The 15,581-nt window shown below is 33.7% G+C and overlaps 1 protein-coding gene, 1 long non-coding RNA gene and 1 pseudogene across 2 annotated transcripts; 1 reads left to right on the forward strand and 2 right to left on the reverse strand.

The window, feature by feature from the left end:
- Positions 1-5,913: 5,913 nt before the first annotated feature.
- On the forward strand, positions 5,914-6,885 carry LOC102595569 (mitogen-activated protein kinase kinase kinase 2-like; annotated as a pseudogene).
- A 42-nt stretch (positions 6,886-6,927) lies between these two features.
- LOC107061693 (uncharacterized) lies at positions 6,928-8,725 on the reverse strand. The gene is made up of 3 exons (XR_001474158.1): positions 8,236-8,725; positions 7,452-7,610; positions 6,928-7,012 (listed from the first exon to the last, which is right to left on the reverse strand). It is a non-coding gene; the product is annotated as an uncharacterized lncRNA (long non-coding RNA).
- A 1,031-nt stretch (positions 8,726-9,756) lies between these two features.
- LOC102578899 (uncharacterized protein At2g39795, mitochondrial) lies at positions 9,757-12,832 on the reverse strand. Its single transcript, XM_006353601.2, has 3 exons — positions 12,541-12,832; positions 10,420-10,748; positions 9,757-10,019 (listed from the first exon to the last, which is right to left on the reverse strand). The coding sequence occupies exons 1-3, from the start codon at positions 12,760-12,762 to the stop codon at positions 9,860-9,862; spliced, it is 711 nt and encodes a 236-aa protein (XP_006353663.1). The 5' UTR covers positions 12,763-12,832; the 3' UTR covers positions 9,757-9,859.
- Between the last annotated feature and the right edge of the window lie 2,749 nt (positions 12,833-15,581).

Consider the following 15,581-nt stretch of genomic DNA (forward strand, 5'->3'; position numbering starts at 1 on the left):
ATTACTAAAAGTGGGAACAAAAAAAAGTTGAAAGTTGAAATACCATTTTACCCAAACACTAAATTAAAATATTATAAATATTTAGTTAATTACATGTTTAAATATTAGTGATAATCAATTACTACATTGAGTAAATGGAAAGTTCAAGTGTTCAAAGGAAGATTGTTTACTCTTCCAGATTTTAATGGAGGTTACATTGCATATATTTAATATTTTTAAAGTTGTTCTCTTTTATCTATTTTGGCCCTTTGAAACCTTCAAATATTTAATTTAAAACTTTAAGATATCTTTTGGTATTCCTCTATTTTTATCTATATAAATTCATCTTTTTTATTTCATAAACTCACATCCAAAATTATTCTTTACATTTTATAGTTTAAGTAGTGAAGTCATCAACATCTAAAGTTGATATAAAGTTTATGACATATCTACCTTAGTCTGATTATATATCACTTCATGAAAATAAAGTGATTTTTCTATTTGATTCATGCTTTAGTTTGACTCAATGGAGAAGTATTTTGAATTTTGATTTGATATGAGAGAAGGTGTCGACAAAAACTTGGAAAATTATGTACCGAATTTGTATTTCTTTTTCCATTTATATAATGTTATGATTAAAGTGTTAAGAATGATGTGTATGTTATTTTTCTCTTCTATGTTTATTTTTTTATATTTCTCTATTAGTCTTCTTTAAGTTAATTTTCTATAAAAAAAAAAATTATTATCATAACATTTATTTGAGATTGTTGCATTTTTGTTCTCATTACACGCATGTTTTTATTGAATTTTAATTGTCTTAATGAATTTGTAAAATATTGCATGGGACACACGTGCAACACGCGTGTCCATAAACTAATATATTAAACAAAGGGAACTTTTGTAAAGTTGAATAGTTGATAGATTATAAGAATTGCATAATTGAAGTTTGTTCTAATATTCCTTTTTAAATTCACTCAACAACAAAATTCCAGTATGTCGGTGTATCTTGTATTGATAATAATATCAATTGAATAAACTTATCATTCAACTATTTGAGCTTGTATTTTTATCTTCAATTTTTGTGCAACTTATCACGTGCTTATTATGATATTTCCAAAGTATTTGTACTCACTAGCATGGGGGATACACATGGTGCAACACATGTGTTTGAATAAATTTATCTATACCATTACAATAAATCCACACAACTTAGTAAGGGACACACGTGCTCAGGACTAGTAAAAATACAAAAGATTATTCCCATAGATGAATAAATAAAATACATTGTTTTATTGTTGAAAATCGTAATTAAAAAAAAACGTAAGTTTCTAAAAATCGCTTTACTATTGAAAATCCCTAGTTTCTAAATTGGTTGCCACATTGTTGAAAATTGTAAGTTTAAAAAAAAAATTAAAAATTGTAAGTTTTTAAATATTGTTTAATTGTCGAATATGGTAAGTTTGAAAATATTTTATTTCCTAATTTCTTACGAATTGGGTTTCTAAATATTGTTTTAATATTGAAACTTGTAAGTTGAAAAAAAAACGCAAGTTTCTAAATATTATTTTTTTGTTGAAAAAAACTGGAAAGTTACTAAATATAGTTTTTCCAAGTTATTACCAATTGGGTTTCCCAGCAAGGCAAGGGGATTGAAGCTACTTATAAATATGGGATTCCTAAATTGTCCCCATTGCGTTCAACTTTATACTTTTTGTTTCCAAACAGTCACAACTCATAAAATTAGTTTAATTCATTCAAGAGTGATGGAGTTTGAAGAAGAAGGGTTTTGATTTCGTCCTGAGAATTCAGAGTTTCTTACATACCTTCTCAGGTTTATCGCTGAAAAAGATTTGCATGACGATGGTTTTATTACCGAGTGTGATGTTTACAAACAAGAACCTTGGCTAACTTATAGCTATGGGCGTCCTTGTGGAGGAGAAGATGATGGCGACACTAGTATTTTTCGATACTTCATTTCACCTAGACATAAAAAAAAGAAAACTAACGATAGATTTTGCAGAGTTGTGGGTAAAAATCTTGGGACTTGGAAGCAACAAGATAAGGGGAAAATGGTTGTGAGTAAACATAACAAGTCTTTGAGTATGGGGCTCAAGAAGAGTCTCTATTATGATACTAACATGTGTTGTCCTGATGATAGCAAGTGGCTCATGAAGGAATATGCTTTTTGTGAAGCTATTCTTAGAAAGTTCGAAAACTCTAATTTTAAAGATTATTGTATTTGTGCAATAAAAACGAAGCCCGAAAAAAATTCTGCTAGTTGTTCTCGAAGTAGTAATGTGAGTACAACTGTTATGGATACAAAGGTGATTTCAGGGGTAAATTCTGTTGTGCCGCGGATGGATCAGGAATGTAAGGAGGTCACTCCTATCAATATTGTTGAACCAATGCTGCAAATTCAAGAGGCTTCATCAGGTGAAGAGAAGATCAAAGAGCTATTTGAAAACGATGATCCTGAAACAACGCTTATGCGGAATGAGGATTATGGAATGATCAATCATCCTATCAATGTCGTTGAAAATCCAGCGATGGAAGTTGATGATGTTGAGGTGCAAATTCAAGAGGCTGCTGGTGAATGGAATGGTGTTTTGGAATTTGAGAACACAATGCCAGAAAATAATCTGCCTAAGGAACCAGCACACCTGCAGCAAGATTGTCCTTTGGTTTTAATGAGGACCGTATTGCAAGCTTTGTTGGACTACCATCTGGTTGTGGGAACTCTGCTATCAGGAACAATCAGGTGCAAATTCAAGAGGCCCCCGGAGAAGAGAATGGTCAGTTGGGGCTAAATACTTTTTCTCAAATTCAACAACCCGTGATTCCTGACTTTGCGAATGTGAAGTCAAATATAACTATGCTTGAAATATATGATACTTTGGCTGAATATATGGGTGTCGATGTATTGATGAATCCGAACAATGAGCTGCTGATCCATCCTTTAGATTTTTGGAGATAAGACAAACGCCACAAGAAGAATTTGAGACACTTTGTGAAACAGAAGAATCCAGCTTTGTTGCTGACCTTACAGAAGCCTTGTTAGATCATGAGCCTTTGAAGAATATATCGGATGCAATTAGGGCAAGTAAGAGTACATTATTGTTGGACCAACAATCTTGGCAGTCTAACGCGCATTTACAAGATATGCTGCTCTGAAGAATTGGACAGTTTCAGCTAATTTTGTGGACAAAACTAACTAGCCAGGTTCAGTTTTTAAAACACTATCAGGAGTTTTGTGCCTGCTTCAGTGCTTCTTAGTCCTTTCTGTTTGATGTTTCTTATAGTTTACGTAAATTCTATTTGTCCAACTTTAGTGTTCAATTTCTAATTTTGACAAAGAAACTGTTATTATAAGCTTTATCACTTGTTACAAAAGTTTATACAGTCCCCTCTAAATGAAATATTTTGCTCTGTCTAAACCAAATCTACATTCAACAAACTTATAGTTATTGCTAGCTGATCGATTGATCTAGGTTTTCTTTGAATTTATATGTGTCCAATTTTATGTGATCGATTTGAAGTACGAATGTAGTACTGAGGAATCAATGTCCAAATTTATGTCACCTTTATTTTTTGGGACTATAGTGCTTCTCAATCGTTGAAAGAAGAGGAGGAATTTCTCGGTATGTTCAAACACTCTCCTTGCATTATTCGCTGTTTTGGAGCTTATCTCTCCTTCAAAGATGAAATCGACCTTTACAACTTATTGTTGGAGTATGCATCCGGAGGAAGCCTATGCATCCGGAGGAAGCCTTGCCAATCATCTTCGGAACTTTAATTCACTGCTGGAGTTTGAAGTTAAAAAACAAACAAAGAATGTTCTTTTAGGGCTCAGTTGCATTCACAGCAATAGAATTATTCACTGCGACATCAAACCTGACAATATTAGACGAAACTGCCAAGATTGCTGATTTTGGGCTCTCCATGACTTTTGAACAGGGCATGAAAGAAAAACGGAAACTGATGATCAGGGGAACAAAGAGGTATATGGAACCTGAATTGGTGCGTAACTGTGACAATAAATAGATCCATAGATAAAAATTGATTTGCAAAAAGGTACGTGTGGGCTTGATCCCTCTTTAGGATTTCTTTTGGGGTATGTAGGCAACGTGTGACGAAGATGACCTCACGTGCTTCTCCTTATTAGTTTAATAATAAAAAAAAAGTTGTATAGTTGATCAACATTCTTTATAAAGAAATTATTATCGCTGTTTTGCCACAGTAAAATAATTGCACAGCTCTCTTTTAAGTTATCTATTAGTGTCAAGTGTACTACTCTTTTGCCTTATGTCATTTAAATTTCAGAATTATCTTTCAGTGATCTATCTAGAAACAGGCTTTTTCCACCTCGAATCAATTTGAAATTTGTGTTATAAAACATGATTTTCCCACCGATGTAATGTGTTTCAAGTAAATTAAAAGTTTGCCAGCATTATGAATTCAGGTTTTCCTATCATTTTTGTTTACCAGATATAAACTTTTTTTTCCTCACTAATGAAACAAACTTCCAGTGAGGTGAAAAGAGCTGATGAAGCAGAAGGTTGCAGTAGCACTTGCACTACATATCAAAGTTTCAGAATGTGTAATGCATATATAATTTGTTAGCAGTAAAAGCCAGAGTGACACTATATATGATGAAGAGCTTGTTTGATTATCTCTAGTACTATAAATGTCCTGTGGTAAGGTTGACACCAAAATTTGATATCAGGTAAAAGTTTGTCTTTGCCACCAAAAAGACTTTGTGACAAAAATCCAGTGAAGAATAAATAACATGCTTTGAAATATTTCATTCAACTTCTTGATTCTTTCTAGACATGATTTGTACAATGATGAAGACTGAAGAGCATGTTTGATTATTCACTCTCGCGGTGGACGATCCTGTTTTACCTTTTTTCGAACTTGGTCACTCCTCCTACCACACTGTGTAGTGCTTTTAGAGTACTAGCTTTGGTTTCCCTGGCCTATTCGATAAGAGAATTTCTATTAGTTGAGTGACATTCTGGATAATTAAGCCGATCACTCAGGTCAGTCTATTAAATCGAAGAATTTTGATATGCTCTCACAGACATATAAAATGTACAGAGATTTTTTCCAGATAGAGTCACGTTTGATGATGAAATGGTGGCGATTCGAAGAAAGCCATTGAAGAATCTGTCATTCCTTTCACTTATGTATCTGCTAATTGCTTTATTTTTATAAGAATATTAGCAAAATCCTGTTTGTTTTTTTTTTGAAATTTCTCTCTTCAACTGCCTGAAAAAATTGGCATATTTTATTTCATCATAGTTTATTTTAAACGTTATTGCATGTTTGGTTAAGTTTCTTAGAAATTAAAAACTATTTATGAAGGAATTAAGAAGTTTAGGTTCATCAAGTGGACTGGAAATGGATAATAAATTTGTTACTAGGAGTAACTACAATTAGAGAGCTGTGAGTGCTAGTATTATCAAATTTGATTTACAATATAATCTCAAGAAATTAGTCTTAATTTTTTTCCCATTTACAATTCTTTCTTTTTGTTTCTGATATTTTCACACTAAAATAAAATAAGAATAAGAACTTCAAATAATGATAAGCAAATAGATTTTTAAAGGAGATATTCAAACTCAAATTATTCGTTGAATCAAAGAAGTGAAAAAATAATTCACGTGTGAGAAGAATCAAAAATACCCGTGAACTTAAAAAAAAAACATGAACTTCACTAGAAGGATCTAACATACCCATACATGGGTTTTTTTAATAAAGAATAAATTTAAATTTTATTTGGGAAAATAAAAACGAAATTGAATTAAATTAATCCTGAAGGAATAGGAAAACACAGGAGAAGAATAGTATAGAAGGAAAAAATAGGAAACAAACCTTTAAACCAAATTAAAATAGAAATTTGGTAAGGGAAATATAGATGTGATCGTCTTTTTTCTGGAGGATTTTCATCTTTTAAGAAACTGTAAGAATCCATTTTGGTATAGGGAAGGGAAACATATCATCTATAAATTACTATCTAATGTATTGTTATAATAATATACTACAAACATACTGCACATTCAATTCTTAATTTCCAATGGCGGGATTATTGTGGAAGAGAGGCACAACTCTTGGTCAAGGTGGATTCGGTGTTGTCTCGTTAGCTTCTACCTCCAACGCACTATTTCGTGGTGTTACTCTTCCATCTCTCATCGCCCTCAAATCATGCAACTACGGTGCTTCTCAATCGTTGAAAGAAGAAGTCGAAATCCTCCAAATGTTCAAACATTCACCTTACATTGTTCACTGTTTCGGAGCTAATGTCTCTTTTGAAGATAACGTCAATCTTTACAACTTATTGCTCGAGTATGCTTCAGGAGGAAGCCTTGCTGATCGTCTTCAGAACTGCAATTCACTGTCGGAGTCTGAAGTTAAGAAACACACGAAGAATGTTCTTTTAGGGCTCAACTGTATACACAATAAAGGAATCATTCACTGTGACATCAAACTTGGAAATATTCTCCTTGTACGGCGGGATAAAACTGCCAAGATTGCTTATTTCGGGCTCTTTGTGACCGTGGAACAGGGCATGGACCACATAAAGGTATATGGCACCTGAATCTGTGATTAACACTGAGTATAGCCCACAAGTTGATATTTGGGCTCTTGGCTGCACTATCTATGAGCTGATTACAGGGACACACTGTGGGAAGACGCAGATGGTGACGATGTGTTGGACTAAATCGAGTTTGAGGAACCAAAGTTTTAGAACTTGAAGCTGTCAAATGATGCTCAAAATTTTCTGGAAAAAGGTCTTTTGAGGAATCCCAACACGCGTTGGACTGTAGACATGCTCTTGAACCACACTTTTATGCAGAGTTCATCCAAAGTAGCCAACACAACAAAGACAAGGAAGAAGAAAATTGATTCAATGTACCTTCTACACAAAAAATTGCTGGATCCGAATCCTCTTCTAGACAAGCCAATCAAGAAGATAACATTCAAGTTCGGCAATCATAATTTCTCGAGGCAATTGCTGGATCCGAAGCCCCTTCTACACAAACCAATCCAGAAGATAACATTCAAGATCGGCAGTCCCCAGATCTGAAGGAAGTAGAGAATGAACCTTGTGGAAGGGTACTGGGTACTGACAATAGATAGATACATAATAAAAATTGATTTGTATATATATAGAGAAGTATGTATGGGTTTGATCCCTCTTTAGGATTTCTTTTGGGGTCTGTAGGCAACGTGTGACGAAGATGATCTCACGTACCGCCCCTTAGTTTAATAATAAAAAAAGTTGTGTAGTTGATCAACATTCTTTATAAAGAAAGGTGAGTTGTTATATCTGTGTTGCAAAGTTGAGTTTGTTAGTATGATTGAATTGCTAGGTTAGAAATCTATGGTTTCCTTATTAATATGACTCATCTGTTGTGTTTTTCCATATTTGTGCCCTTTCTTTTGTCACCAATTTAGAAACAATGTTTTACCTGTCAAGTACTATTGGTTTTGGGGAATGTTATCTTGACTCGTGAGAATTTTATAGTCATGCTCGAACTCTAAGCTTGAAGCCTCCCATTGTGATCATCTCCAGTACAAACGTTAATATAAATTCATCAGCGTCACTCCTCTTATTTATGTGCTCTTCCCTGGAAAAAAATGGAAATTGATTGCCCTAGAGATAGTCCATCTACATTTTTTGATTGAAACAGCTAAGTAAATAGAGAGATGCATCAAAAAAGTGCTACTAATATGCAGGGGCGGATCTACGTTCAATGAAGGGGGTTCATCCGAACCCCCTTCGTCGAAAAATTACACTATATATATAAGATTAAATTTTGAATATATGTGTATATATATACTATTGAACCCCTGAACATACACCAAAGGCGTAGCTCAGTGGCGTTGGGGGTTCAGGAATTTGCTCTACTGCACGTGAGGTCGCGTGTTTGAATCCGGGCAGAGGCATTTTGTTTATCAGCTTATTTCAGGCGTTTTATTTTTTCAAAATAAATAATAATGCAATCAGAAAATGATGTTTAGTTCTAAAAAATTAAAACGCTGATTGGGAATTTAGGATTTATTAGTTTAATCCCTAATTATAAAGTCAAATATTAAAAAATCCATTTCTTCTTGATTCGACCGTTTTATCCGACCCGTTTATATCTGATTCGACCCGTTTATTTGTGGATATTATTTACGTGATTAATATTTTTTGAACCCCCTTGATGAAAATCCTCCCTCCGCCACTGCTAATATGAACAAATTCACTACCTGTTGCTTGGCAAAGTCCATGAGATCAGCTGAATTGAACTTTTGATTACCACAGCTGACCGTTTGCTTGTACTTTGCTAGATAATTAATCACTATAAGCACTGAACAGAAAAGTTGTGCCAGTAACATATTGAGAATTGGCTCATCTCTAAGGTGAATCAGACCTCCTGATTATAAATTAGACATTTGACAGTTCACATACTCGTAAAACCAGATGGATAGATAAAATACATGGATCGAGTTTATATTTAGAAACAAAGATTATTATTTTTTTGGTAACTAAATGATTTCATTACCAAACGGTCAAATATATACTCAGTACATAAAAAGGCCTATGCCTATGACTGCGTGAACTTACAAGCCGATTACTCCTTTAATATTCTTGCAAGAAAATTGTTTTGCAATGAAGCTGAAGAGCAAGTACTCCAAAATCCAAATGAAAGAGCTACTCACTCCACTTTGAAAATTTCAATGTAGGGATGGCAATGGGGAGGGGGCGGAGCTGGTTGAGCTTAACCCGCAAAAAATTCAACCCATTTTTTAAATTATAGACCCGCCCTACCCCGCCCAACGTAAGATTTTTTTTCTTCATTTCGTTAACTAACTAAAATACATAATATTGAGTTACAAATTACAATGCTTATGTTATTAGCCTCGTATAATGTTATTAACTGTAGAAAATTTCAACTACTACTAATTTATTCAAGTGACCTTGAATAAAATCACTGAATGTATATGGTCCTTTATAAACTTAAAAAAATAAAAATTAATGACATTATTTTAACTGCTCATTTAATCTCTTAAATAATATCACCCATTTTAATTCTATTTATTACCTCTACCAACTTTAGATTTTGGATTAATCAAGTCATATTTGGCATAAATAATTAATAGGTTTAGACTCAAATCATAAAAATGTTGGGATAATGTTGATTAATTAGTAAGTTTTCTTTTCTAGGACTCAAGAAAGACACAGAAATGAGAACTCAAAAAAGATAAATGAATTGGGTTTTTTCAAACCCGCAACTACCCCGCACCCGCTTTGAACTTAGAAAATTTAGTTTTAACCCGCATATGCCTAAACCCGCCCCACCCCGCATATGTCTAAGCCTGCCCTGCCCCACCACATTGCCATCCCTACTTCAACAGATTCGCACCGGGAAGTCCCATTGAGGGGTAAAGCGCTCCCTAACAAAGGCGACTCCGTACCCAAGGAGGCTCGAACCCGAGACCTCTTGGTTAAGGATGAAGGAGTATTTACCACTCCACCACAACCCTTGTTGGTAAGTCTGATTCCATTTAGTTTGCAGCCACTCTTCTGATTCCCAAATTGAAGCAAAAAATATATCAAATTTGGTTTCCATCAGAGTTACCGAGTCAGTAGATTTTTCACCTCTGAGAAAGTCCATCAACTTAAGGTTGCAAAGTACCTAATGACTTGAGAAACAATATTTATGATGTCGTCGTTTAACATCTACGAATCAACCAGTTTTCGGATTGATGCGTAGGTAAACACAGAGGTAAGAAGAAGAGTAGAAACCTCATGCAAAAAATCATAGCAAAGCTAAGCATAAGTTATAATAGATCAATTTTACAGAGAAATTGAGAGAGCAGAGACGTGCCTCTAATTTTCAATAAAAGACTGGATTTTTCTCAACCATCCAATTGCTTCAATTCTATCCTTATTCATCATAAATTCATGAAGGAATGCAGAAAGTTCATCATCTACCCCTCTTGCCTTTAGGAATTCGTTTAGGCCATCTCGGAAGCCACTGTTCAAATCCCTGATAGAAAAAACACAAAGAAGTATCAAAAAGTCAGGAGCAAGCATAAGAAACTGCAACAAAATAATGAACATACACAGTATGTCAGAATGAATAGGTAGACAATATCCAGAGAAAACTTGCGACTCCTTTTATTTTATTCTCTAAAGAAGAGTATAGCGTGCTATCAGGATGATCTGATTTACGATAGTTGATCACCATCCTCAAACATGAAAGGGATCATGTTTAAGGCCCTGCCCGCAGAAACTTAATAAAAAAAGAACTTTAATGAGAAATAAGAAAGAAATTCAGCTCCTTTTCTTTTCTCTTATTTTGGGGATTTTACTCTTTAAATTGGTGAAATAGATCAGTGTAAGTATAATGCATACACAATATAATAAAGTAAGAAGATGTCTCATACTTAACATTGGGGCCCATATAAGGTTGAGCTCGAGAACTGTCGCTTCTGAGTAAGTAAACTTTCTGAATTTCCAAGGAATTTGGCCAGGATGAACAGACGAACTCCAAGAACTCACTACCTTCACCCTTCCATATGTCAACTAGCACACTTATGTGAAGCCGCACATCCTCCCCTAAATTCTCATCATTTGCTTTTGGAACATTAATTGCTCCATCAATCATCGTTGCCTCGATTTTGATATGTTCATCCTCACCAAATTTTCTTCTCAAAGTAACCCACTGCTCTCCTGGCCGATCTTCCACCATAAATGTATTGAACTTTGAAACAGGCTGGAGAGAGCCACCATAGAACGTGAGAAACAATACGGATGCAAATATCACCATTGAATTGAACATTAGAAAGGGCTTAAGAGAAATAACAGAGCTATCTTACAGTTTCCTTGCCAAAATGCAGAAAGACAGGTAAGCTAGTAGAGATTTTTATAGCATAAATAAGCACTGCAGAATAACAAAAGAAAATTCGTCGACAAGGAATATATCCTTTCTCTTTGGATAGAATAAACCAAAGGATGGAAAAATTGAATTTGCAGTCAATTGATGCTGAAAGAACTGTCCACCTTTCGTAGTAAACAATTCAACTAAACGAGTCGACAGCCACACCATAAAAACATTTGTCAGTTATAAGAATTTATTTCTCCTAACAAGGATAGTGAACTATATCTGCATTGTAATGACATATATCCAAGCACGTGGATGAATGAAACAGCATAGACACATCAAAGATATGCACATGCCTGAAGACAATCAAACACATAAATAGACAAGCATACAGAACCAATCGCACACCAGTCTAAAGATAAAGCTACCTTTAGCGACCAAATGATAAGTTCATTTGAAAACCAATTGGCTTAATTCGAAAGAAAGTATATACAGGTGACTAGTCCCTGAATTGATCATACAGCCTCACTTACGTTCTATTGGCCTCCAAAATGTCCAATGGCATAAACTTAAGATTATAGCTTCAGGCATAGGGTTTCAAATAGAAAGAGAGATTCAGAGAATCATTACCTTTTGAACCACTCTCGAGGGTTTCTCTCCCATGATATCCACAAAAATAAAAAAATATAATGTGTATTCAGTATTTCATTTGCCTATATATTCTTCACCAGCCCCTAAAGATTTGCACGTCACTAGCTCATCTTTTTTTTTGATAACCGTGGTGTCCGGACCAGCTTTCACGCACCTCAACTAATTCCACGGGATACCTGCCACCTCCCACCTGCAATAGGTACCACGTAACTCTGTCCACCAAGGATATGACATGGAAAGAATCACCTAGTATTTTTTTGTCTCCACTGAGTTTTGAACCTGAAACCTTAGGGTTCTCAACCACTTCATTGACCACTAGGTCACACCCTTGGATGCTTAGCTCATCTTAACCACCTCATGACATTAGGGGTTGAAGCAAACCAAACTAGCTTGATAGGTAGCAGGAATTAATTCAACAGCTTCATGACAAGACCACCAAATAAAGTTCAAGTCGGGCCAAGTAGAGTTTCAAATTGGGCGTAAGCCATAAAAAACCAGCTTGGTTGACCCTATCAAGTGTACCACACAATCTGACCTTTTCTGGTACTTGATAATGAATATGCAATGGTGAAATATAAAAAAAAAAAGTTGGTTGTTCTATACCAGTAGTTGCATTTACGTCCGAGTCAGCTTTACTGAATCCTTCATATCCATTTCGCTCCATTTGGACCAATACCATTAATAACAATAACAATAACAATAACAAAGGCCTCAACACTATTCATTTACTCAATAATTTGCCTTAGGACAAGTTAAAAATCCTTTAAATTTCACACTTATCTCCACACTCTCCTACAATCTCCAACCAAACTTAAAAGTAATGTGAATGTTCCCAAAAATATTGCAACATAACTAGGAAACCCCAAAATTAAAATACTCAGCCTCAATTTCCAGAAGAGAAAAAAACAATAAAATCAGTAAACGCAGAGCAGTCATAACTCCGTGATTGAAAATAAAGTAAAAAAGGGGAAATTCATTGTCTTCCCAAATTAGATAAATTGCGCGACTAAAAGTAGGTTCGTTGAAAATTTACCGGGTGAGGAGGGGCGTAATCCAACTGATACTCGATTTCATTGCGAAGTATTCTGAGTATGTTTGATTCGAACGGAGATTTTTGGATTGCCTGCGATGCGTGACTTCTGGAAAATTGGAAAATGTGCTTGCTGGAATGGAGAGAGGATTGTTGGCCGTGAGAATATAGAATGCCACAAGACGAGAAAAGTGATCTACGAGATGCTCGAAGAAATGCCGCCATGAACAGGACTCTAACTGAAAATTTGAAGAGGTTTTTGAGGGGTTTAGGCTATTTCGATGGAATTAGGAGGATGAATTTCATTTTCTTAGGTATTTACATAAGACTCACATCTAGTTTGATGGAATTACACTTTTCTCCTCATAGGTTATAAAGTTGTGTACTAAGACCTCTCAAGTTATTTTTATTGAGAAAATGTCCAAACTTGTTCTTGAATCTTGTGAAATTGTCTAAATTTATGCTCAATTAATCGTTGTAGATAATAGATATATACCTTTTATTCACTAAGTTACTATAAAAAATAATTAAATTTGTCATTGAAACGAAATAATTTAAGAGATTTTGACTATCATTTCTCATATCTCTAGTCATGGATCGGATGTAAGATATGAATATCTTTTTAAAATTTTATCAGTAAAATTATTTTTAGTATAATACGAACAAAATAAAATGTGATGAAAAGAAAACTGATACTTCATCACTATCAGTCTGTCATTATGTTTTTCGTCTACTAGCAAATAAAGCAAGAAATTATAGTATAAAATAATCTCCTCTTTGATTTGTAATAATCTAATTAAGTTCGAAAATATTAATACCATGCATGCGAATAAAATAATTGTTTAGTATGTATAAAAATGTCTCTCTATTTACCAAAAACAATACAAAAAATAAAGATATTTGAGTAAAGTTTTTATTTATGGAAGAGAGTAGGAATCAATATGGGTTAGGCTTGTTGGCCGATCTGGTCTAGTCCGTGATTTAATAGAGCTGAGCTAAGATTTTTGGAACACATTTACGAAAGAGCTTTTTAGCACGATTTGGTAAATCTGCTGATTTGTGAGGCTTGAAAAATATGGGTAGGGCCGGGCCGTGGGTCAAACAAAAATTAATTAAAAACTAAAAATAAAATAGAGTATTAAAAATAGCAAGAGTCCAAACTCAAAATCTATTTAAAGTTTTATTTAAATTCAAATTATGTTTATAAATTATGTACTTCATAAAATAAAAATTCTCTATAAATTCTAGTGAATCGCTACATAGGCCATAACCTATGAAATATTGTTTGTGTTTTATTATGATTATTGAAAAACAATTAGGTTAATATTTCTATTTATATATTTATATTTTCACTTGAAATCAAACTTAATAAATATTATAAAGATAATTTTATTTGTGGATTTGATTAACAAGTAATAACACTAACACCATGTAATATTGTCTTGTTGATATTTATGATAATATTTTTAAATTATAATTTGATTTTAAAAAATTATAAAAATATACTTTTAAAAAAGTGGGTTGACCCGGCACAACCCGTAACCCACGTACTTGTGAGTTGGGCTGACCATATTTTGGCCCATAAAAAAATGGGTCAGCACTATCAACCAGATAGCTTGAAAAAATTGTCAACACACGTTGGGCCCACAAGATAGTGCCACATAGGCCGAAAAAGGGGTAGAAAAATTATTTATAAAAATAAGTTCGGGGGTAATAGGACTTTAGTATAGTATAAGTGCATCTCTGAGATTTTGGGCATAGGTTAGGGGGGGTTCTTATGCATTTTCCCAAATAAAAATTATATCTTGTTAATTTTTCCATGCTCCTTGTTAGAATTCCTAGTTCAACCATTAATTTTAAATAATAAAATTCATAAAATTTGTTGAGCCAAAATAAACAATACTCCCTATGTTCCTGTTATAAAAAAATATATTGTGGATGTCCACTACATCAAGAAGTTACTCCATTACTTTCCTCCATTATGAAGATAACCATAACCTCCATAACCTCCACTTTTATAACTATTATTCTTGTAACCTTTCACTTCCATAACCTCCCCATAATATTCATGTTAATGTCATGTTTATGATTAACCTTTTGTATGCCTCTATATTACACTATAAATAGAGGCATAAGACTTGGAATAATAAGAAAAGCTCTCATTTCTTGTCTCCCTATTTCTATTGTTTTCATCTTCTATATTTCCTGTCTTATTTTGCTTTAGTTTTACAACACGTTATCGGCACGAATTGCTCATTCTCCGTCAAGAATCAATGGTAGGTATTTCTTGATTTTTATGAATTATCCTAGTAACTTTTCGGTTGCACTATATACTTCATATCCTATATATTATTTGTACTAACAAAGCTTGTTTTGTGGTTTTTTTAAAATGGTTAGTAAATTATGATAATCTTCATTACAATATTGAGAGGGACTATTAAAATGTTTTAATTTATTTTAACTTGAGATTTTATTATGGTTCCTAACTATGTTGTTCTAATTAATTAGTTTTGTTTCATTTTTACTCAATTTTAAGTCAAATCAGATTATATTTATGGTATTCAATATTTATTTTTTGGTAATGCATTTGGTTTATTAAGACATTGATTGAGGGTAAGACGGTGAATTCAAGTTTCACCGCACCAAGGGAGTAAGACATCGAGTAAAGTCTCGGTGCACCATGATAATAAGAAGTTGGGTTCAAGTCCCATTGATTTATGACCAAAGGTATCTTTATATGGGTAAGACATTGGGTTTACATCTTAATGCACTATAGTGATGATATGATGATGACTAACATAAAGTTATATACTTTTGACTAAAAGCCATGAAATTTGCCCAATTAATTTTCTCCATTCTCTTATGTGAATGTGGTAGCAGTGCATAATATGTCTGAAAAATGGCAAGTGGTTGAATGTATAAATATGAGTGTGGTAAAATGTTAATGGTCATCATTGTGGTAATTAAAAGGATATACATTATGGGTTCTTAGATGGTCCTTCAAATGTGAAGGTAATTTTGTCCATCAAAGTGGTATGAAAGGT

The sequence above is a fragment of the Solanum tuberosum genome, unplaced genomic scaffold (assembly GCF_000226075.1).
Source record: "Solanum tuberosum cultivar DM 1-3 516 R44 unplaced genomic scaffold, SolTub_3.0 scf00158, whole genome shotgun sequence".
Classification (NCBI taxonomy): Eukaryota; Viridiplantae; Streptophyta; class Magnoliopsida; order Solanales; family Solanaceae; genus Solanum; species Solanum tuberosum.